Raw genomic sequence first — 25350 nt, 5'->3', positions numbered from 1 at the left:
TGACTGCCCCAGCATAAACTAATGTATGAATGTCTGCGAGTGTAGAAATTGAATGAATGTAGTGTGGTAGTAAGTGAGTGTTTACATAATTTAGTGTTTTTCCTACTTCCTTTGACGTGTTGATTTTTGGTATTCGTGGTCTTTGTGTGGGATCTGTACCTGTATATTTAGTGAGTGTTTCCTGAAATATAAGTGAGAGAGTATTAACTAAATCCATGTCTATGTTATCAGTGATGGATGAGGAAGTGTTTGTAGTATCATTAATGGTAATTATTGTATGTGTGTTATTATCAATGCTTGTTGCTGGATTATCCTGACAGGTTACATGATCTTCATTAATGTTAGATATTTCTGTCTGTTGATGTATTTGATCAGCAACCTGTTGTTTGATAAGTTCAAGTGTTGTTTGTGGAATAAGGTTGTTGTGTATAATTGTTCTTTTTTGATCAATAACCCTTTGTTCGGTCACAGTAAGATGAGGATACTGTTGTGTGAATCTATGGTGTAGTTGTTGTCTGTATGCTGTCATGTTTGTTTCGAGTTTTGTGATGGTGTAGTAAGTACGGATGATAAACTCATTCATTTCTACTGTCCATTTCATCCATTGGCGTGGTTTTCCAGCCTTTGTGGTCTGTGGATGCATTGCCACAGAAACACCAAGGCTGGGTTAATTCCTCACATCTGTTGAGGGCATTGCAGTAGCCATGCTTGGGCCGGTGCTGCTTTCGCCACCGGTAACCAAGGGAGACTGTGGCCTATTTTTCGAATGTGAGCCTCTGCCTAAGCCACGAACGCGGACCTTGTTAACCCGGGCGACATTCAAGCCAGTATCATATTTAGATCTGGTTACTACCATGATAAATATCTCCACAGAATGTGGGTGTGGTCACTCTTAGCTTCATTTCTTCCCATAGACCTTACTGGCATGGGTGTCCCTACCAGGAGCTTGTGCTCCAGCCTGCATTGCCCTATGGATCAGTAAAATTACTGGGCTCTCCCACCACGACCAGGTAGTGACCACAGGAGAGTTGTTATTGTTATTATTATTATTATTATCAAGTATGTTCCACAAACTATCCTTGAGAATACAACACAAACTGTATTTTGACAGAGTAATTACAACAGAAAACAATTCATCACAATAGACTGAATATTATCCTCATTGAGAAAGTGCACAAACTACCTATATCATTGACATCACTATACCAAATACACAATCTATAAAATAGCAATAAAGTAAAATGCAGCAATGAGTTGCTCAACTATCCTGGCAACACTTAAAATTTTGATGCTGCCATCTGTTATATTTTATTATAAAAAACTTTTTATATTTTTAATTATTATAAAGTGGCAAAAATCTTAATTTTGAGGGTAGGGATGGTTTTTATAAAAAATGCTAATAATGAGTAAAATCATCATTAAGTTTGACCCTACTCAAGATATAACACATGACTCCCATTTATTTCCCTATCCCATTGACCTTTAACCACTAAAATTTAGTAGCATTAATCCCTCAATACACAAACCTCCCTGCAAAATTTCAGAAATTTTTGACAAAGTACAGGATTTATTAAGCTTCAAAAAGGGTGAACAAAATTATGTGCCCCACACATAACCATCCATACATACAAAAACCTCCCAAATTTTTTTGCAGTTCTTGACATTTCATAGTCCTGAATCCAAAAATGTAAAAATCTTGGGGGTCATTTTTTGATCAATTGCCATACTTTCTCTCTGTTATATATAACTGAAAATAAGTAAATAAACTGAACTCTCTCAAGAAGTAAAATGCTTATGAAAATTAAATAAAGTCCATACCATACCAATAGTTTTCTCTGCCACGGGAGTTATCCCACATTCTTTACATGAAGCATGAAGACCATAGACATTTACTCAAATTTATATACATCTTTACAAAAAGTTACCATTCTGGCAACTTGTCAGAAAATTTTTCCAGGCTGTTTAAGGTTTCATACTGGTCTCACCAGCTTAGCTCTTGGGCCTGTCTGCGAGATTAATACCAGACAATCTGAGAATAGTAAAAGTAATAATATATATTTGTACATAGAAGCCCAGGATTATTTTGACAAATTTTCATTAATATATATATATATATAAATTTGGTTAGCCAGTATTAAACAACACCATTTTCATAGAAAAGATCTATTCAGTATGCAAATCCACATCATCCTGAACTATCATACACATAAGCCATTGGACTAATAATTTTTAATGAATGGTTTTCAATTAAACCCTAATCAACTTCAGACTAATCTTCAACCCCCAAAAATGCTTTAGTGACTCCTGGAGTCAATACTGACCATGTTAGAAATCCCTAGAAAATAAACAATTTAAAATACAGAGCTACATAAATATTCCATAAAACAAAGAATTTTTACATTACCTTAAGTGTAAAAAATAACAATAAATAAGACAGAAATTTTTGCATTTGCATTTATTATTTTTATCTTTTTATTTGTTTATTGTTAATTTTTACATTTAAAAATTTATCTTTGTTCTCTTAGTGTTTTTGCAACTATATTTTAAACTTTTTACATTCTAGAATCTAAAGACAGCTACTTAAGATGATTAAAAATGCATGTTCATTAACAATTTTAGGATTGCAAAGGTTTCTTATTTTGAAATGTTTCAATTTGATTCTTGGTCAATAGAAAAATCCACTTGTTTTAGCTGAAAGAATTCACTTCTTTTTTTAAAATATATTTAAAAACATTGCAAAAAGAGGTAATTAAAGCTATGTGATACTTATCAATTCTAGCATTATGTAAAAATGACTTAAATAACAATTTTTTAAATATTTACCCAGATATCAGCTTTTGTTGTAATTGGATGACCACTGTATAGATCAACCATCTCAGGAGAACGATATGATATAGTTGTATATCTAACAACAAATTAAAATCAAAATTAGAGTAAAAATAACCATTTTAACTGGAATAATGTGAATAGTAAAAAAAAAATATATTTTAATTAAAAATAATTATAAACTTTATACTTTTTTTTACATGAACTTTTAATAAAAAAGACATATTTAGAATAAAAAGTCTGTTCAGTTGTAAAATAAATATAAAAACTGATAACAAAACACTTAAAATCACTATAAAAATTGTGATATTTAAAATTTAAGTAATTTTTAGCAAACATATTGTGTGATTATTCTAATTATTATAACTATATTAAAAATATAAAATATTAAGTAGTTTACATAATAAAATTTGAATCCTTCAAAAATTTTGACAATCTTTTAGTGATGATCGCAAAAAAGTGTTCCTATCAAATAAATTTATACAATATCATCTATGAAATTATGATATTGGGAACCACACCATTTTATATTTATAATTTACTTGAAAAATTATGCAATTTTAAATATACTTTAAAAAATTCAAGCATACCTAGTTGACAGTTCTTCACATTTCTTACCATGAAATATTCAAAACAACATTTACCTTCTGATTTCTTCTTCAATTGCAGGAATTCCTTGGGCTTGGGGATCCATTATATTTGTTGCACAACTTCCAAAATCACAGAGAACATAATGACCACTATCACTCACTAAAATATTTTCAACCTATGAATTGAAAATTAAACAAAAAATTAAGAATACCAAAGTTCAGAGAAAAATTTTTATAGGACTATATTAAAAATTTTCTGATGCAATAATGTATTTTCTAAATATAAATATTGTTAGTTAAATATAGAATATCAATATGAGAAACCGGACTTCAATGTAAACAATTTAACATTGTAACATCAACTTTCACACCTGGGAGTAAAGAGTTCTTGGCAGTAAAAGCAATGCTTTCTCATAACCTTCCGATCTACTATCTCGATTTCTCCAAGTCAATATAGCCAGAAATTGCAAGTTCAGGCAGTCATCGCCAGCCCCTCAATGGAATATCATCCCTTATCTAGTGCCTACTTTAGTGCCAACAGATATATCTAGTTCTTGCTGATACTTCAAGTTCAACAGATACTTTGTCTACAGGTACACATTTTAAAAATGAATTCTATCTCAGGGGACTAAGATACACTCATACTCATATTTTATTTTTCAACACAATGGTTACAATGCATTCTGGGTGCCACAATAGGTATAACCCAGTACAGTCGCAGTCAATTAATACATAATGCAGATCCAGTACAGTTAATTGATACATTACAATTGGAATAAGTAACAACTGATTCAATAATATACATAAGTTAGCAAGAGAAGAGAAAAAAATAACATACATATAAAATTGGGTATATAAGAAAGTTACATAAGATTCTATACAATAATATACAGAGTAATATACAAGATAAATATTTACAACAGTAGTATAGTATACATACACGTGAGGATAACTAAACGCAGTCACATAATGATTCACAAATGTCATGAGGGAAAATAATCAAAGTAGAATAGATTCATATCCAAGCGTATGATTGTGGACAGGTACAATTACACCAATTACATTTACATTCATGATACAAATTACAATTACAGATTGCAGTTATAATTATAATTACAAATATCAATTACAGATTACAGTTACAAATTGCAGTTTCAGTTACAATTCAATTACACTTACTGTATCAAGGCCAAAGCAGAAGGTGCTAGTTGAATGCTCTTACAGTGGTTCTTTCAAAATACATGTTAATGAGCATCATAAATGCATCATGAGTCTCTCTGTTATCGAAGACTTTGTCACAGTTGGTTGGCCAAGCACCAGCATAAGCCTCGATTGTTGTCTTTAACTGATGTCTTTCTGACTCCAACATGGGGCAGTCAAAGATGTAGTGCTGACTGCCATCAGCAACCCCACAGAGGGAGCAGTTGAAGTTGGGCATGTTCTTGAATCGTGCTAGATAAGAGTTGAAAGTTCCATGGTTGGTCAGGAATTGACTAATATGCTGACCGGGCCAATACCAGCGACAGTCCAGGAAGTGTGCAACATTTGGCATGAAGTTACATATGTGGGGTGGCTATGGATATGTGTGTCCCAGTCCTGCTGCCAGGACACAACCAAGTTCGTCCAGAGAATATGCTTCACAGTGTTGATTGTCATTTGCTTATAGGCGATAGGGAGATTTTCATTTTCCCCAGCATTCCTTGCCAGGGCATCAGCCCTCTCATTTCCAGGTGTACTCTGATGGGCATGCCTGGAAATGAGACACTTGTTTATTTAATAGTCAATGAAACCCATCTTAGATACAGAAATCTGAAAATTATTCTGTGATTTTATTCTCTAATGTAGAAAATATATTGCTTGTTAAGCACGTATACATACAGTTAGTCAATCCAAAATATTTAGTTCTCTAAATTAGTGTACACAAGAGTAAACTAAATGTTAAATGAATACCTACCCTGTATTATTTTCTTAATTTTAAGAAATATTGCAATATATATTTAACAGATAGTTAAATATTAATTGCTCCACAATGTTAGAATTATTCTTTAGAATTGCCTGATTTTTCATCTTCAAAAATTATTTTATCCCACTTTTGATTCTTATATTAACATAAGACAATTCTTGATTTTCTATATTTTGTAAATCGCTGAATCTAATTCTATATTAATTTGCCTGTACAATTAGAATGACTCATATTTACACTTATTATCATTTAACATATTAAAGCCAAACAATTACAAGATTAAATCAGCTGTTAAATTAAATAACTGCTACTAATAATTATTAAGTGCCAAGTAATTTAGCACTAGAGGAGGGCATTAGGTACCATTATTATTAAATTTAATAATTATAGTTAAATTAATATTTATTAAATAATTTAGAACATTCTGGAAGAAAAGAGTTGGCCCAGAGCAGGAGCTGAATCCCCAACTGCTGCTTACCCTGAGGATGCATTGCCAGTTATGCTACCTGGACCTCCATCCAATCCTTCACTTCCAGACACATTTAATTTAGATATAACTATACTCGAACGAAGGAATTACGAATTATGAGTATAAAATATCGTCACCAGGGGGAAACCTGCTTAATCTACATTTTCCAGCGCTCATTTCTCTGTGGATAAAAGGCCGAAAACACCCCCAAGAAGGTATAGATGGTAACAAGAAAGACGTTCGTATAACACCAGTTCCGATTTTAGAAAATCTGTGTTTTTAATTGGAAATTTTTGTGTTTTTTAATGACTTTTTTAACATTTTGGCGGCTAGTAGCCTAAAAAGGAAGGTCGGTTGCCGGAAATGTATCGTCTAGAACGCAAAAGTAAATGGTGATCCCTATTTTGGGCGAATTTGTCTTTTAAAAATTATTTTAAAAATAAAAGAACCATCGGATGAAGGAATTACGTATAACTATACTAGTTACTCACGGTGCCAACTGGGGACAATTCAGTTCCTACAGCTTGTAATCACCCACTATGGCACTCAGCTGGCTATTGCTATACTATGGAATGGTGTATATACACATATACAAACATCTCAAAGCCTACTAACATCATTACATCTAAATAAAATATGTCTGGAAGCAAAAGATCCAATGAAGGTCCAGGTAGCATAACAGGAAACATATCCACACAGCAAGCAATAGTTACAGGTTCAAGTCCTGCTCCAAACATATTCTTTTCTTCCAGAATTTCTAAATTATTAATAAATATTAATTAAATTATAATTATTAAATCTGAGATGGCACCTAATGCCTACCTCTAGTGCCAAAATTATACAGTATTTAATAATTATGGGTTGATGCAAAAGTTTGTCCCGTTTTTAGCACCAGATGGCTTTGCATTGCAACACTGAAGTGTTATTTCCTTCACTTGTGTAAAATTTTGATGTTATTTGACAAAAGGAATCTCAGCTAGTATTTGAGAATAAAGTTGTGTTACTTAGTTGTGTTTTTTAAATTTTATTAAGCATTAAAAATGACAGAAAATAAGAAGCATTTTTGACATATTATGCTTTTTTATTTCCGAAAAGGCAAGAATGCTTATCAGACACAAAAGAAGATATGTTCTGTGTATTGTGAGGGAGCCAGTGATGATTCTACGTGCAATAAATGGTTCAGAAAGTTTCATGAAAACAATTTTAATCTTAGCGATGCACCATGTTCTGGACGACCAGCCAAGGCTGATGACAACGAAATACTGTCACTAATTGAAAGTGATCAACATAAAACAACTCAAGAGATTGGAGAAATTCTTGGAATCAATCAGCCAACAGTGTCAAGGTGATTACAGCAACTTGGAATGGTTAGCAAGGCCGATGTATGGGTGCCACATGAGTTAACAAAAAAAATTTGATAGACCAAATTTCAGCCGGCAATTTTCTATTGAAGTGCAATGAAATCAATCCATTTTTAAAGCGAATAATTACAGGTGATGAAAAATGGATTGTGTATAATGTTAAGCATAAAAGATCATGGTGTAAGCACAAAGATGTTCCTTCAACCAGCACAAAAGCCAGTTTACATCCAAAGAAGGCTATGCTATGCATTTGGTGGAATTGGAAGGGAATCATTTATTATAATCTGTTATCTGAAAATCAAAACATTAATTCAGAGAAATACTGTTCACAACTAAGTAAATTAAAGCGAGCAATTGACCAGAAGCAACCTGAATTAGCCAACAGAAAAGGCATTGTGTTCCATCAAGACAATGCTAGACCTCATGTGTCTTTGGCCACCCAACAAAAACTTGTACAACTTGATTGGGATGTTTTGGTCCATCCACCATACTATCCTGACCTTGCACCCTCTGACTACCCACTTCAAAACAGCTTAGATGGTAAAAACTTTACTTCCTTGGAAGCCTTGAAAAATCACCTGGATCAGTTTTTTTAGCCAGAAATCTCACAATATCCACTTTTTTTAGGTCCCATAATATTATCAGTTTTTAAATAAAAAGTTCAGAAAAGCACTTATAAAAATTCAGAGAACAGAAATTAACTAGAGCAAAAAAACTATGTATACAACTATGAAAGTCTTGTTCCATAAATCATGTATAGATGGTATTAAAATATAGTTTTACAAATCTTAAACAAAGCCTTTCTTCTTCTTTTGTTTGTTCTGTGAGGTGTTTGTTATCTGAACATGTGTTTGTTGCCCAAACATTAAAATCTTTCACGAAAGTATCCGTTGTCTGATTTGTTGGCAATTCAAACTGTTCATTAACCAATCACCCACTGTATAATAAACAATAATAATATAGTATAATAAAAAAATTACAAAAAATTTTAAATTTATAAAAATTACAATTATACGAGGGCTATTTTTTAAATAAGGTCCATTTGTGAATAAAAGTGAGAATAATGCGCAATCACGGCAGTATGCATATGCTTCTGCTCCGAGCAAGCTTGGCGCGCGTTTTGACGCCATTTGCAGCCATATCGTCTGTCTATATGCTGAGCTGTAGAAGTTTAAAATGTTTAAGAAAATTGAGTCTCCCGCCGACTGTGAGATACAATCTGTTATTCAATTCTTGAATGCAAGAAACTTGGCAGCAGCGGAAATTCACTGTCAGATTTGTGAAGTTTACGGTGATAATGCTATGAGTGACAGTAAAGTTCGAAAATGGGTAAGAATGTTCAAGGATGGGCGAGTTAATGTGCATGATGAGCCACGCCCTGGTCGACCTTCTCTGATTTCTGAAGATTTGGTTCGTGATGTGGATAACAAAATTCGAGAGGACCGACGATTCACGATTTAAACGTTATCAATTGAATTTCCACAGATTTCAAGATCAGTTTTGTATACCATTGTTTCGGAGAAACTGAATTATCGAAAATTGTTTTCTTGGTGTGTTCCAAGACTGCTTTCTGACGATCACAAAACAAAAAGATTAAACAGTGCTTTATCGTTTTGACTCGATACGATCATCCACACAGTCCAGACCTTGCACCCAGTGATTTTCACTTGTTTCGATACTTAAAGTAGTTCCTTGGTCGTCAACATTTCAACGATGAAGGAGAAGTGAAAACTGCAGTCGTGGATTGGGCTTCTTGACAGGCGGCAGATTTCTTTGAAGTCGGAATTCAAAAAATTGAGCGGTATGACAAATGTTTAAACAAAATGGAAATTATGTAGAAAAGTAGATAAAAGTATGTGGAATATAGGAAAAAATATATTTTAACAATATTTACAATATTTTTCTTCTTATTAAAAAAACGGACCTTATTTAAAAAATAGCCCTCGTATAAAACTGAAAACTCAAGTGATCATTAATGTCAAATACAAAAGCAATAAAATACAATATGTAACGTACAAGTAATGAATGCTTATATCATATAAATATTAACAAAATTATTGTTATAATATTTTGTAAGCCTACTTTTACACTCCTAGAATTAATCACTTTCCTACTTTTAAGTTTGTAACACAATAATTAATTAAATAAAAAAATTAATATTTTTATTAATGAGTAACATCAAATATAACTAACAAATCTAATAGCACTTGTCACAATCAAGTATACTTGTTTACTTCCAATACTCAATCTCAATGAATAAACAAGAAATTTAATGATTGGCAAATTTTAGAGATTCACTACATAACAACACTATCTAAATATCAACATTTAGTTTTCATGTAGTAATTTTAAACATATAAATCAGATTTAATTTCAGATTAATCTACTAATGTAAATTAGTAGAAATTTCTGCAAATAACTGCTTACAAGATTCAAGTTACAAATACAATAAGAATTCATCATTTAACTTAACAAATTAATTTTTAAATATATTAATATAAAAGCTCATATGAAAGACAAAATCTAGTGTAACAAAATAATTATCAGATAAAAGTTTAAGATCACTCTCTTTCAGTGTTAATAAGGTTGTGATGAGTAAAGCACAAAAATAAACACAAAATATCTCGCAAGCACTTTCGACATATTAGCATTAATGTTAACATTTATATCAACGTTCTAAAATTTGTTTTTGTTTCGCCTGAAGACATTCTGTACATATCGAAAGTGCTTGCAAGATATTTTGTGTTTATTTTTGTGCTTTACTTGTCAAAACTTTATTAATGCCAAAAGACAGTGATCTTAAATTTTTTTCTGATAAAAGTTCATAAATAAATATTTATAAAATAATAAAATTAGTTTTAATACTGCAATCAAAATTATAAATAGCATTAAATCTCCTCTCATTCAATATCCAATTTTAACAATAATATAATAAAACAGAATAAATTATTATTCTTACCTTTAAATCTCTATGAATTACTGGTTTAGCACTATGATGTAAACATGATACAGCTTCACAAATATCACAAAATATCCTAAGAATATCAGTTTCACTAAATCCTGACTGTAATCGTTCATTCATTAGCTGTAAAACATGACCTGGTTTTTGGAAAAAATTTTATATTCAACTTTTATAAAGTGATATACAAAAATAAGAAAAACATTTACTTAGTAATTTTAATTTGTAATTTCAAAATTATTTTTTTATTTTTTTTTAAAATTAATTTTAAAAAAATAAAAAACAATGTTTATTAATTTTAAATAAACATAATAAGCAATTTAAAATAAAAATGCCTATCACTAAATTAAGAGAAACTTGTAGTCATAAATCACATTTTTCTTTAAATTTTAATGTCAATAAACTAAAATTAATTTATAACAATGGAAAAGCTTCAATTAAAATAAAAAAATATCAAATCTATATGTATGTTTTGAAAGCAAAATGTTCTGTTCCCATCAAAACTGAAACCAACACTTTACATGTAAGTAGGTTACACCAGGTCGCCTGTGGAATCTACAATTCATTTCTCAAAAGGACCACCCATTAACTTCCTCTTTGGACTCAGCATGAATTCATGGAAAGAGTCAATTAACAAAGGGGAAGGAAGGTCTTTGAATAGGGATAGGAGACATAAAAAAACCACTTTTGACTCAGAGTTGGAATGGAAGAGATGGCTATTCCTTTGCCTGCATAAAAACTGTACTTTAAGTTTATTTTTGCATAACAACCTTTGATTATATACAAAATACATATAAAAACAAACTAAATTTGTATATATTATTTTTATTATTATTTATCTGTATATATATTAAAAGCAAAATGTTCAGTCACCACCACAAACAAATAACGTAAATTTAATTATTTATTTGATTTACAATTTGAAAATTTCAAAACTTTTAAATGGTTTTTAAAAACGTTTCAATTTTCAATTGATTTTATTTTTAATTTTTGTTTCGGTTTCAAGGCCAGATTTTTAATTATTTTATTATTTTTAAATTTAATTATTATTTTCAGTTTTAATTAATTTTTGGTTTATTTTATTTAATATTAATTTAGTTTAAGTTTTTATAATTATTTAATTTTGCCTGCATTTTTTGAATGCTTAATTACAATTTTTTTTAATTAATTGCAACTCTCTTTTCTTTTGTGACGTAACTAGAAAAATTGTTTGAGTGTTGTTTCACACAAAAGATAATCAAATTTAAATTTATTTTAATTCTTTTAGTAATTTCATTAATTTTTGTTTTATAAATTTGCCTGCTTTAAATAATGTTTTTTTAATTTTAATTTTAAGCAAGTTAACATTAATTGAACTGTCAGCTACTTAGTTTACATTTAATAGAAAATATTAGCTATGCAATAACCAGTCAATCTAAACAACTAATTATTAAAATAATTTAACTATACATGAAAGTCCTCAAATGTGTAATATTTTAATGAAGTAAATAAATACAGTTCTTCAATCTTACAATTTTTAAATAAATCACCATGTTTTTAAACACTCCAGCAAATAATTTAATATTGTAAAAACATTTTCGATCGTCTTTAATGATCTTCGTCAGTTAAACGATTGCTGGAGTGTTTAAAAAGGTGGTGATTCATTTAATTCTTTCTAATTCCAGTATAAGTTAATATTTTACTTACAATTTTTGTACGCACAAAAATTTAAAAACTTGTTTATACAATGTCATATTGTGAGAAATTTTACATAAAAAATTAAAAAGCACTCTCTCTTTTAAAAATACAACCAAGTTACAATATAAAAACAAGGAACAGATACATTGTGTTGCATGATAATGCCTGACCACATATTTTATTGTGAATCTTTCTCCATTCTGTTTATAGTCTTGACTTAGCACTTGACAACAAACTTCCATCTCTGTTCTCCTAATTGAAGAGCCTTTCAGGCCTTACATATCCAGTTTGATGATGCTCAAAGTGATGTCAAATATTGGCTATATTTGCACAATGCATTTTTCTACCATCGAGTCTTCAATTTCTTGATCTAAAGCTATGATAAAAATCTCAACAGACAAAACAACTATGCCAAAAATTAAACTAAACATAAGGATCATTTCAATAAAAGAGATTACTCAATGATATTGTCCACTGTTTGCCTCTTGTAGCAAAAATAAATCTTGCATCATTTGCATAATTCATTTTGTAACAGCCTCATTTCACCTCTACATGTAAAATGTTATAGTTCTGCAACTGATGTTTGGTAGCAGCACTGTGCTGATTGTTGCCTTAGTCAGTAGTATACTCTAAAGCAATGTTCTTGCAAAAGAAACAAATTTCTTGTCACTAAAATTCAAATGACATATAGAAGGAATGCTGTAAAATGGCACAGAGGGCTTGTTGAAGCTTGTGGTGATACAGCACTTCCATTTCCATTAGTGGTTTGGAGATGTTTGCCGTCTGTTAAGATTGTTTCAGTACCAAGCAACAAAGCAGATCTGGGTTGTCCTGTTAGTGCCATCAACCAAGAACATGTCTGTCAAGTGGAGGCATTCTGCAGGAAGATTGTCAGTGGACAGTTTGCAGTTGACAGTACTAACAAGATGACCAGATTTGCTCTGCCATTCTGTACTGGAACTTCCTTGACAGATGGTAAAAACACCACTGAACCATTGTTGGAAATGGATGTGCTGCATCACTACACGCTTCAGCAAGTTCTCAGTGACTAAGTTCTAGCTTTCTATGCATAGAATTCCTCTGACATTTTACAGCAATCCTTCCATATACCACTTGAATTTTGGTGAAAGAAATTTGTTCCTTTCTCAAGAACATTGCTTTAGAGTGCATTACTGACTATGATAACAGTCAGCACAGTGCTGTTACCAAACATCAGTTGCAGAACTATGACATTTTACATGTAGAAGCAGAGTGAGGCTGTTATAAAATGAATTGTGCAAATGATGCAAGATTCATTTTTGCTACAAGTGGAGAATAGTGGATGATATCATTGAGTAATCAATTTGTTAAATTGGTTCTCATATATACCTATCCAATTTTTATTTAAATATAGTTACTTGTTTGCATTCAAAATAAAATACTGCTACTGTCTACCACTTCATAGCATTAAATTATCATTTTATTTCTTTTATTATTTCATTTAATTTTTAAGAGTTGTCATTCCCAATTTTTATGTGATGCTTTGTTATCATTAAATTTTCATTATAATATGAAAATTTATGCTTTTCATTATTACATAACAACATAAACTTTTACATATTTGGACAGTTTTTTGGCAAGGAGTCTTCAAGGAAGAGGACACAATAAAAAGTACCTTTAATGAGTTTCTGGCTTCTCATTCTCACAATTTCTCTCAAAAAATTCTGAAAGATATAACTAGTAAAATCATTTTCTTTTAGATAAAAGAGTGATTTTGTCAGATTACTCCTGCTTTTAATTCTAATACATATTTCACTTGTCTAGATTCTTGTTTCAAAGATGTTTATTTTCAAAGAAAAGCTAAAATGGAAAAGGAGTAATTACTCCTTTTCCATTTTTGTAATTTTATTTTTACTTGCACTAACCTTCATATTCATTTTTACATAGATAACTTGAAATTTATTGAAAGCATCATGCAATGCTAATTCATTTACTTTATTCACTGTTTAGAATTAAGTGACAGAAGACCAACATTATGTCAATAAGCATATTCAGAATAACAACTATATTGGGTTGTTGCAAATGAAATAACCGTTTTTAAAATTTAAACTTTCTGGTCTTCTAGTTCAACTTTTTACCATGTGAACAGTGCTGTGTGTTTGCAATTGGAAGAGCACACACATAATATGTGAATTTAAAATGTAATCTCATTTATATTGCGAGTTCCACATGTTTAAGAGTACTTTTTCTAACTGCATGAAAAAAAGGAAACCGAATAATTTTTCTTTGAGTATAAGCAGGGACATAATACAGCCAAAGTAACCCAAAATATTAATAAAACTTTTGGTGAAGGTTCTGTGAGTGAGCAGGCCACCAGACATTGGTTCAAACAATTTTATTCCGGAAATATAAATCTCAAAAAATCAGAATGTCACCCAATTGTCTGAGAAATTGAGAAAGGTGGAACATACTAGACATTCACCCATTTCTCAACATCTAAACATTTTAGGGAAAGTCAGAAAGCTCAACAAATGATACAACACAAACTCATTGAGTGAGATAAGGAGCATCATATGGGGTTTGCTGTTCTTTAATTATTTGTCACAGAAATGAAAGTATTCAAAAGAAATTCTTCCCCATCCACCTTATTCTCCAAACTTTTTGCCAACAGACTATCACTTTTTTTTTACACATTTGGACAGTTTTTTGGCAAGGAAAGTCTTCAAGGAAGAGAACACAATAAAAAGTACCTTTAATGACTTTCTGGCTTCTCATTCTCACAATTACTGTCAAATTGGCATTAATGCATTTCTATTGCATTGGGAAAAGTGTATTAATGTTGGCAGAGACAATTTTGATTGAACAGGTAAGTTCAAAGTCAGAAGTAAAAATCAGTCATTTCATTTTCAACCACCAAATAATTTCAATCACTAATATAAGATATAAATTTTCTTTTGAATTGTTACAAATTACAATTATAGCAATTATAGTTTAATTTACACATGAAACATCTCAATCTTTCTCAAAGTAACGAAGATTTAAAATTTATCAAGAGAAATTTTATTGTTTATATTGTTGTAAATTTTTAATGGTAATTAAAAAAAACAGCTTCTCTTGCTCAATTTTCTGACACTTGAATAGGAGGTTAATAAGACCATTAGGAAGTCTGATAATTTTCAATTATACTCTGATATAAATTTTAAACAACAACAAATGCTTAAGAAGAGTAATTTTAATGAATTGTGAGAAATTTATTTACAAAAGTATTTATGTTTAAGAAACACTCAAGACAAATTAACACAAAGTTTTAAAATTGTGTCTGGCATTATCTGTTAATATAAAAGTTATTTTTTAATAACATCTATTATTATTTATTACAAAAATGGTGAAAAAGCTTAATTTTCAGAGTAGAAATGAATTTTAAAATTGTAAATGGCAAAAATGTAAAATTTGCATTAAGTTCAACCCCATTCAAGATATGACACAACCCCCTCTATCTCCCCATCCTCTCAACCTTTAAGCACCAAAATTTAATAGCATCAATGCCCTTACATACAAGTTACTATATCAAATTTTGTTTCTTAATCTTTACACCACCTGCAATATTAAATAAAATAGATGCCAACACAACAGACTTTCCTTTTTTGGGTTCAAGAGATCTCAAAACATCAAAATTTGCAAAAAAACCCAGAGGGTCAAATTTGACATGATTACAATACTGTCATTTTACATACATTGGTTTCCAAAAATTAAGGGGGGGAAAAAAATCACAAAAATAGCAAAAATTCATTCATAAATAAACCAATTGCTACAAAATTTGAATATGTTGTTAAATAAAAGATGCTGAACAAACCTGCAATAAGCAAAATAGTGGCACTGCAATCAGAATGTATCATCTGCAAGTAGCATAAAAATGCATGTTTAAGAGTAAGAACTGAGTTATGGTTTCGATAGTGACATAAGAAATCTGGGATAGACAATTTGTTAGAATGACTTCAAGGCATCATTTACCAGAATAACTGTGATGGAGAGCCATTGGGAGATTAGAGGCAGATCAAAATCAAAAGGAGATGGCTAGATGGTTAAATGTAAGCCCTTCTGAGGTTCATAGACTTTGGCAACAATTTCAAACCACAAATTCGGCATCCAGAAGGTTCAGCCAAGGACAGTCAAGAGCTATGTCAAGCCCCAATGACTGATATTTGTAGTTATGCACACAAAGCAGTAGAACCTCAACTCCAACCCAACTTAGGTCATCTCTTGCTACAGCCACCAGAAGGATAGTGTCAATGTCTACTGTGCACAGAAAGCTTCATGAAAGTGGTCTGTATGCAAGGCAACCAGCCATTTGTGTGCTGCTCACTTCTCATCATAGGAAGGAGCATTTGATGTGAGCATTTGACGTCGACATGTCCACTGGACTGCAGATCAATGGAGGACTGTTCTCTTTACAGATGAATCCAGGTTTAACTTGCAAGTGATAGCAGACATTTTTTGATTTTGGAGACAACCTGGAACATGTTATCATCCATTAAACATCTGTAAGATTCATAGGGAGGAGGCAGTGTGTGTCTGAGGTGGTATCTCTTTGGATGGACACACAGACCTCCATGTCTTCACACAGACAAGTGGAAGTGTGACTGTTCAAAGTGTATAGAGATGACATCCTTGATGCATATGTGCACTCTTATGCTGGTGCAACAGGCAATAATTTCATCCTTCAAGATGATAACGCTAGACCACAAAGGGCTCATATCATGGAAGGTTACCTTTAGCAGCAAACAATTCAGCTCATGGAGTGGCCAGCTCAATCTCTGGACCTGCATCCCATCAAGCATGACTGGGATGCTCTAGGGAGATGATTTGCTGCTCTCAATCCTCTTCCTCAGACTGTTGCCAGGTTTACAGCAGCTTTATAAGAACAATGGCTCTTACTTCCTACTGACCTCATAAAACACATAACTGACATTATACATTGCTGTATATGCTGTATTGCTGCTTGAGATAATCACACTCCATATTGAAGATACTTTTCGTATACCAACTGACACAACCAACTTGTTAATTTCTAACATCTGCTAATTACTATAACATCATAATTGTCCTGTAATTTGTTTTCATGTTATTTTACACCTTACTATGTGTTGTATACTTTTTCTCGAGTTCATTAAAATCAGCATGTTACTTTTTGAGTTATCATCATTCATAAAGAATTTGGATTTTATAAAGTAAATTATATATGTATATGTACCATATTTATTCTAAAACAGCAAGCTATCTATAACTTTTTTGCTGTTGCTATTTATTAGATGCTACTTATTAGATGATACTTACCATTAGAAAATGTATGTTTATTAGAAAATGTTTATACGTAATGTGAATTTATTAAAAAAAATTTTAGCTACATGTTGTTCATTCATTTAAACTCTTATCCAATTATAATGGCAAAAGTATATATAAATAAATTATGTAAAAAATATCTTACATGAAAAATAAAAAGTAATGTTACTTCTACTTATGTATATTTCTATAAGGAGTAAAAAAAATCATCATAAAAAAAGCCATATAGGATGGCTTTTTTTATGATGATTTTTTATGATGATATGCTAAAAAGCCATCCTATATCCACCAATCATCATCCTGTGTGTTTACAAAATATAACTGACAAATTTAAGAAAATCAAATAGGATCCAATCCACATAAATAGGCACGTTTAAAATATAATTAGAATTTTAATAAATTATATTATTAGCAACTTACCCCTATAATATTGCATCAATAATAATATTTCATAAACTTCACCTCCAATATGACAAATAGTAGAATCAATATATCCTACAATATTTTTATGTCCTCTTAAGCTACTCTAAATACAAAAACATAGACTAATTAGTATGAAAATTTTAAATAATACATTTTCTAATATTTAATTTTAACAATAAACATAACTGTAAAATGTTGTAAGTGATATCAATAGTAGTACAGGGTTAGTAAAAATACTCCATGGTGACATCTGGAGAGAAGACATTTTGTGTCCTGCAATTCCATGAAACCAACAGGATGGAACCTCTCTGCACTTCTACTGTCCAGTATGGGTGTACTTCAACCAAACCCTCCTGTAGAGAGAGAGATCAGATGTGTGGCAGAGGAGGATAGCATGCTGATGGTATGGCCTCCTACATTTCCTAAACTGACACCCTGTGATTTCTTTTTGTGGCACTATGCAAAAGATCATGTCTAAGTGCAACCATTACCAGCCACTCTGAATGAACAATGGGATCACATTAACACTGCAATTGCCATCATTGAAATCAGAGATGCTGCATCATGTTTTTGGAAATGAATTAGAATATTGCACTGATCTGTCATATCATGCAAAAAAGTCACATACAGCATCTCTGTATGTGGAAAAAAAAAAAAACACTTTCAGCGTTTTCTAGAAATATACCTTACATTGTATATTAGTATTAGTTTGCAATAAACAGAATAATTTTTTGAAATCAGAAAGTTTTTTGAATAACCTGTATAAAAAAAATTGTTCACTAAAAACTAAACTAACTGAAAACTGTAATAGTTACTGGCATTACAGTAAAAACCTCTCTAACTTGAAGCTCCAAGGGGCAGGGAAAAACTTTGAGTTAGACAATTCAAGTTAAAGAACAATAGCATAAAAAATGCTGATTCTGAATAGATTTGCATTTTTGCTCTCTTGCATTATATAAAGAATCTTTTATAGTTTGTTTTAAACAGCCCGTGTAATGCCTTTCAGCAAAATGTTCAACATAACTAATGTAATTGAACAGTTTTGAAGGTGCATCTTGTTGAGATAAAGCAAGACCTCTTGCTTTGGACTGGAACATTGTCTGAAAATTGGTGTTGTAGAGTAGATACAACTAACTGTATGAAAATTTCATGGAAATCTGATAATTAGGATCACTTTGGATAGAATAAATATTAAAATTAGAGTCAGGGAAGTTGAAAGTAACATAAATTAGTGTCAGGGGACCATTAAAAACTTCAACTTGGAGAAAATTTGAGTTAAGAAATTCAAATTAGAGACATTAAATCCCTATGCTATTTCATTGAGACCTACCAAGTGCCTTGTTTTCTTTGAATTACAGTTAGAGAAGTTTTGCTGTTTGCTGTGTATATATATATATAGCCAAACTCTTCACATTATCATAGCTATTTTTTAACAAAGCTTGTGCAAAATAATTGATTAATCCAATCAAAATTTTATGCATGTAACTATATACAGTATTTCTGAGTAACTTTGAGATGTACTATTTATCATTAATATTTCAATGTAATCATACAATTAATTAATACAGAATAAAATCAATATGTATTTTTAAAATAATAGATAACTTATTGTAAATGCCATTTCAAAATATTAGAAAATAATACCAATAGAACACTTGTATACAGGGTGTCAATACACTATCAATTTATTTACTCACTCTTTTTTTTTTTTTTTTGTTTTACAAGATTTTACAAGATTAACAAAACAAAAACATCAAACAGGTGGTCATGCCAACCAACAAATCATCTCAACATGGTGGTGAAACTTTAAATATAATTATTGGTAAATAAAATTCGAACATGGAGTGTTAATGTAATTGAACCATACCATAAATTTAAGAGATTTTAGATTGCTTCATAAAAAAATGAAAATCTCATCAACCTAAGGTCAAAGATTGACAGAATTATGACCCACAGAAATTTTAGGTCACTTCTGACTGGTAGGCAACATTGTCACACCTCTACAATTACCACATCTATCTTAATGTGTAAATTTTAGGATGAAGATTACTAGATATGTACAGTAAAAAACGCACATGCGCACATACATACACAAAAATGGCAATAGAAGTCTGACCTCTTTAATAAATTATTTTCAGGACAATGGAAAGAATAATTTAAAATGAATGTTTAAATTGTTAACTGTAAATGGAACAAGAAGAATAAAAAAACACAGTAATTACACAAATAAAATGTTATAAAATAAAATATACATGTTAATAAGTAATAAAGATGTAACTGATACCAATAAATCAGCATATCACAATGTTCCTGATATATAAGTATCACTTCATTTTACAAACTGATATTCTATCTTAGGCCACCATTAGTTTATTTATACAAATGCTCAAAAAATGGACCATCATTACAAACTTATCACATATCAAACAATTTTTAAATAAAAACTCATAAAAAATAGTATTTCCACTTAAAATTTAAAATATATATAAACCTAATGATAAAACAAACAATTTAAATTAATTTTGAAATTAATTTAAAAATGCTAATTAATAAGTAGATCTAAAAGCAATAGTTGATAGTGTTAAATGATGTGTTTAATAACAAGAAAGTGGTAAATTGTTTAAGTTAATTAAATTTAGAAATAAAATGTGCAATGAAATTGACCAAAGTTACTAGTAAATGATTTTCAAGTTAAACAGTTGTAAAATAAATTTTTGTGTAATCTTTCCTGAACAGTAATTGGATAAATAAAAAAATTTTAGTATCATATTAAAAGTCTTTATCAAATAAGAAAGTTCATCTTTAGTCGAACACAATTATTTTTAACATTTTCAATACTTAATGCTGTTTAAGCAATTTAAGTCTCAAATTTCCTTTTTTTTTTTATATTTTACTTCAACTTTTACTTAATTACATCACAATAAATTGCTAACAAGAATAAAAAAGTAGGAAAAAACATTTGAGAGAATACTTTCTAAACTGCAACTGGGTTAAGTGACATGTTTTAAAGAACTTCAGGAAACATGGGATACATAGTAATACAAGTATATGCAATATTCTTTTTTATTTTAGCAAATTTCTGTAGAGTATATATCAATGCAGTATGTATGAAGCAGTATGGTTACATACTGCTTCATATAATATGTAGGAAATTACAATACTCAAAATATTTACAAATAAATTAAGTAAAAATTCTCCAAATGTTCTAAATTTTTGCCGATACTGTATATATAAATCAAAATTAAGTTTAAATTGATTAAGCATTGAAATCATCATTATTAAATACTTACACAAATTTGGATTTCTCTTCGACTAACGTTCAGATCATGTTCATTATTTACAAACATTCTTTTCAAAGCATAATTCTGTCCATTATTTGACTTAACAAGAAACACAAGAGCAAAACCACCTGCAAATAAATTTTTAAAATAAATTTCAGCTATTAGTTTAAAACATATTTTAAATTTTATACAAATATTTTTAACAAAAACTAAATTGATTTTAATTTTTATGTTTGTGAAGAAATATTGAAATGGTTTTAATTTATTAGTACATGTAGTTCAAAGGGTTTAAAACTTAAATTATTAAACTAATTATAAAATTCTTAGGATGCTATTTTGCAGATTAATATTAATTTTAAACAACAACATTTAACTAAATATTAGCTTCCTTGAAAACTACTTCATATACATTAGTAAAATTGAACACATTTAAATTTGATCAAATGTATTATTAAAAAAAAATTAAATATCGAAAATTGGATATAACTGTTTTAATTGTTTTAAATATATCAACTAGGTAAGAATTAGTATATAATTAATTATTATTATTATTATTATTAAATGATTTAATATGATAATGGTTGAATTTTTATACCGACAAGCAGACAGCTAGACGCTTGTGTCTCCGATTCAAAAATGAAACTTGGTGAGCATGCAGTCCTAAACACAAATAGTTCCTTGTCCAAATAATAGGACCCACCTCTCAAGCATTTCTGAAAAATGAACCTCTGAAAATTGAGTGTGTATATTATGAATCTAGAAGTTCTATCTATCCTAGGAATGGCAGTAGCCAAATTTCTAGCAAAAAATAACTTGTTCTCATGCAACACTAGTCCATTACCCACATTCTTTACAGATCACGGTGTTAGCTGGGTCAATCTGTGCATAGCCAACAATTATGCCCAACACCCGATTTCTTACTGTGTTACCTCGGAAGAAGTTAGCGCAAGTGACCATAGATACATTTGCTGGATACTTGACAACACAAATATGGAACCTGCTCCAAACACTCAAAAGAAGGTTACAGATTGGACTATTTTTGAGGAAAAATTCAGCCAACTTTGGCTGCAAGGCAATCCTTACAAAGAAGAGGAGCCTGATGCACTCGTAGACATTTTGACTAATACCATTAAAATGGCTTATGATCATGCCACAAACATTACCATCATATGGAAAAAACATGCTGCCTACTGGACTGAGGATTTGGCTATCACATGTCAAAAAGTAAGGACTCTCCTAAAGAAATTTAGGAAAGAAAAAAACCCAGTAATTAAAGAGGAAAAAAGAATGTAATATGTTAAGCAGCTGAATAATTACAAAACCAAAATTAACAAGACCAGGACCTTGAAGTGGAGAGAATATTGCACTGAAATGGGCAAAAAATCAGCATGGACAGACCCCTATTATATTGTATGCAAACCCAGAAAAAAGTACTATAATACCAGCAACCATTCAAAAGGAAAATGGAGAATACACTAACTTGCTAGAAGACACACTGAAATTACTTATGGAAACACATTTTCCCAAAGATGACTCTAAAACCGACACTAAGGAACAACAAGAAATTCGTAATCAGGTGGATAACAATCCAAACACAGAAAAAGATACTCCATTTAATTTTACTGAAGTTTCTAAAGTAATTAAATCCATCAAAAAAAATAAAGCTCCTGGACCAGATGGGATAATGCCATGTGGAAATAATACTCATATGGAAGTGGTTGAAGGGGGACAGAGTTTGAAAAAGCTGGCAGAACAATTCTAACAGAGATTTAATAAGACAGCACCAAATAATACAGTTATGCAATCTATTATGAAATTTTGCTATTCTGGTAGTGTACTGTGTCAATGGAAGAAGTCTTGGTGATCAGTTCTGGGATATGTTTGAGAATCTGCATGAACAATATGAACACTGTATACAGCAAGGCAGTGCACACTTTGAACACCATGGTAAATCAACATGATGATAATGTATATGTTAGTTTCTTTCAGGAGAAATAAACTCACAGATGACAAGAAATTATTGTTCATCTTTTCATTTCAATACTGTATACAGTAATACCCCAAACTTACGCGATAGGTGGGACAGAGCAATAACCACATAAGTCGAATTCGCATAAGTTGGGGTATAATTTCGCATATAAATACATACAAATTATTTTTAATTGGGGCTGGAGACTCTTTAGTCTCCGGCCCCAATTAAAAATAATTTAGAAAAAAATACAAATATAAATAGAACAATAATTTAGAAAAAAATGTTTAATAAAATCTTAGATAATACATATGTATAACAAATTATATTATTAAAATCGTAAACCAAAGTTATTTTGATGTAGAAGGCTTCATAAAATCTAACAGATTTGTCTGATGGCTCAAAGATTTTTTTTCTCCCACAAAATTTCCTCATAGCATGCTAATAATTTTTTAATTTCTCGTTTTGTAGAAGAAATGTGCTCTTCATTGGAGTCTATTTTCTAAAATTTGTAACCCCTTTTCAATTGAACTGAGGCCTTTTGTCAAGTTTTCACAGCTTCGAGAATTTTTCCTTTACCTTTTATAATTGTTCTGACTGTCCATTCCAATAGATCAAACTTCTTTGCCAATCCACAAATTCTTTTCTTGTTTGATGCAGAAGAATCAGTTCTACTTCATTTGGATGACATAGTAGTCTCTCAAGTCTTTCATAGATATAACAAACACAGAAATAAATAACACAAAATAAATTGTAGCTACGCATCAATTCTGCACGACATGTCCGAACATGTAAGCTGAACAATAGTGTGGGGGGAGTGAGTAATCAAGAGTTGTGTGGCGCTCAAACAAAAGACGAATCAAAGAGATTTGAAAATCGCGTAACTCTGGATTCGCATAAGTCGAGGTATTACTGTATTTGGCACATACTGTATTATCATCTAACTACAGTAATAATTTGAATAAAAAAAACTTGAATTATGTCAGTAAAAGAAATAATTCATATTAAAAATATATTATTATTCTATGAGTAAAAAATAAAACTATTAGAATATTCTAAGATAGAGATTACTGTTATATATATATGTAAGTTTAAATAAAAGAAATTAATACACTAGCAAATCCCTGAATTAAATCTAAAAATAATATAAATATAATTAATATATTTATTAAGATAATTTTATAGACCTTCAGCAATGACATCATCTACAGTTACTGTATGTCGACCAATTACAAAGGTTTTATTCACAAATTTGGAAATTTCTCTGGAAGACGGTTCTACTTTTGAGAAAAGTTTCTTCATCGTACTAATTAAAATGGAAATTATCAGTAAGAATGATTCACTTGAAATTCTTCCTGAAATATATATTAAATTAATTAAAATAATAGAATTAAATAAAATTTAAAATTACACACACAATTTTATCATATTGTGACTTTGTAAAGCAGCATTACTTAATATAATAATACATTATAAAGAATTTAAAAATACTGATTAATGCAATGACATTATCTATATTATAGATATTTTTATGCCAAGTGTTCTTTAAAAAAAACACTGCAGGAGTGCCTAACAAAAGTCATACAGTATAACAAAAAAGATTCATGTATTTTGTGCTATGTAGAAAAGTTTTGACCATTGTGCATTAATTAATGTCTTAAAGAATCTGTCTTTTCTATTAGGAATTGTCTCTCTTCTCAACAACATAGTATCTGAAGTACATTGTCAGTAGATGTGAGGTTTTGTGATGTATTCTATATTATGTGATGTATGGTCCAGTTAGTGTTTAGAAAGTTATGTAAAATATAGAAACAGCAACCTATATACCAAAAAATTAATGATTGAGCAACACTTTCCAGGTTGTTTTATAAACATTTTATTTGTTCAAAGCTTCTTCACTGAAGTGTAGTAGCCCCCTATGATTGCTATTAATATAATTTAATTATGTAGCAATATTTGATTACATTTTTTGTTGAAATGAAGAAAAAAACTCTTCTAAATGAAGAAGTTATTTACAAGGATATTTTATTTCACTAACAAGGAGTACTACACAGCTATGTTTCCAACCGATTTTAATGAATTTTGGCAAGAAGGTAGTGTTTGATATGATAATGTAGTCATCCAAACCATTTCATTCTATAAGCCATAATGAGCAAATTATGACTAATTGAATGTGGAATTACTTCTCATGTCAGATAAATAATACAATTAATAATACAATTCAGTCACAGGAGCACTATTCAGTTTGAGAAGAGAGCAGTAGCATGAGAAGATTGATGGTATATTGTTATCCATAGAGTGATATTGTATCAATCATTAAAATACTAACACAATTGTTATCTAGAGCAAAAGTAGTTAATATCAACTGTGGTTAAAGCTTTAAGTATCACAAATAATTTTCACATTATTTACATTATACTAATAGTTATATAATATCCTTAAAATCACATCAACATTTTAATGAAACTTATAAATAGTTATATTAATATTTTAATAAAACTTGAGAAATGAAG

At 30.3% G+C, this 25350-nt stretch overlaps 1 protein-coding gene across 4 annotated transcripts in view; it reads right to left on the bottom strand.

Moving 5' to 3' along the window:
* The window catches only part of LOC136974823 (AP2-associated protein kinase 1-like), a 72877-nt gene that overhangs the window by 35571 nt on the left and 11956 nt on the right, over nucleotides 1–25350 (bottom strand). For 2 of the 4 annotated variants that reach the window (XM_067269775.1, XM_067269774.1), the window contains exons 2-7: nucleotides 24025–24192; nucleotides 20878–20996; nucleotides 17585–17690; nucleotides 10169–10308; nucleotides 3471–3592; nucleotides 2824–2905 (exon numbers count right to left, since the gene is read on the bottom strand). In XM_067269775.1, the coding sequence (XP_067125876.1) occupies nucleotides 2824–2905; nucleotides 3471–3592; nucleotides 10169–10308; nucleotides 17585–17690; nucleotides 20878–20996; nucleotides 24025–24139 (684 nt within the window). In that variant the 5' untranslated portion in view covers nucleotides 24140–24192. Of the gene's footprint in view, nucleotides 1–2823; nucleotides 2906–3470; nucleotides 3593–10168; nucleotides 10309–17584; nucleotides 17691–20877; nucleotides 21002–24024; nucleotides 24193–25350 lie in introns of those variants that run through there. The other 2 variants (XM_067269776.1, XM_067269777.1) reach the window with 2 other exon arrangements.

Source organism: Centruroides vittatus, unplaced genomic scaffold, assembly GCF_030686945.1.
Source record: "Centruroides vittatus isolate TY-2023 unplaced genomic scaffold, ASM3068694v2 contig_357, whole genome shotgun sequence".
NCBI classification, from domain to species: domain Eukaryota; kingdom Metazoa; phylum Arthropoda; class Arachnida; order Scorpiones; family Buthidae; genus Centruroides; species Centruroides vittatus.
The sequence above is the reverse complement of the archived record's forward strand: the minus strand, read 5'-3'. Positions and strand labels throughout refer to the sequence as shown.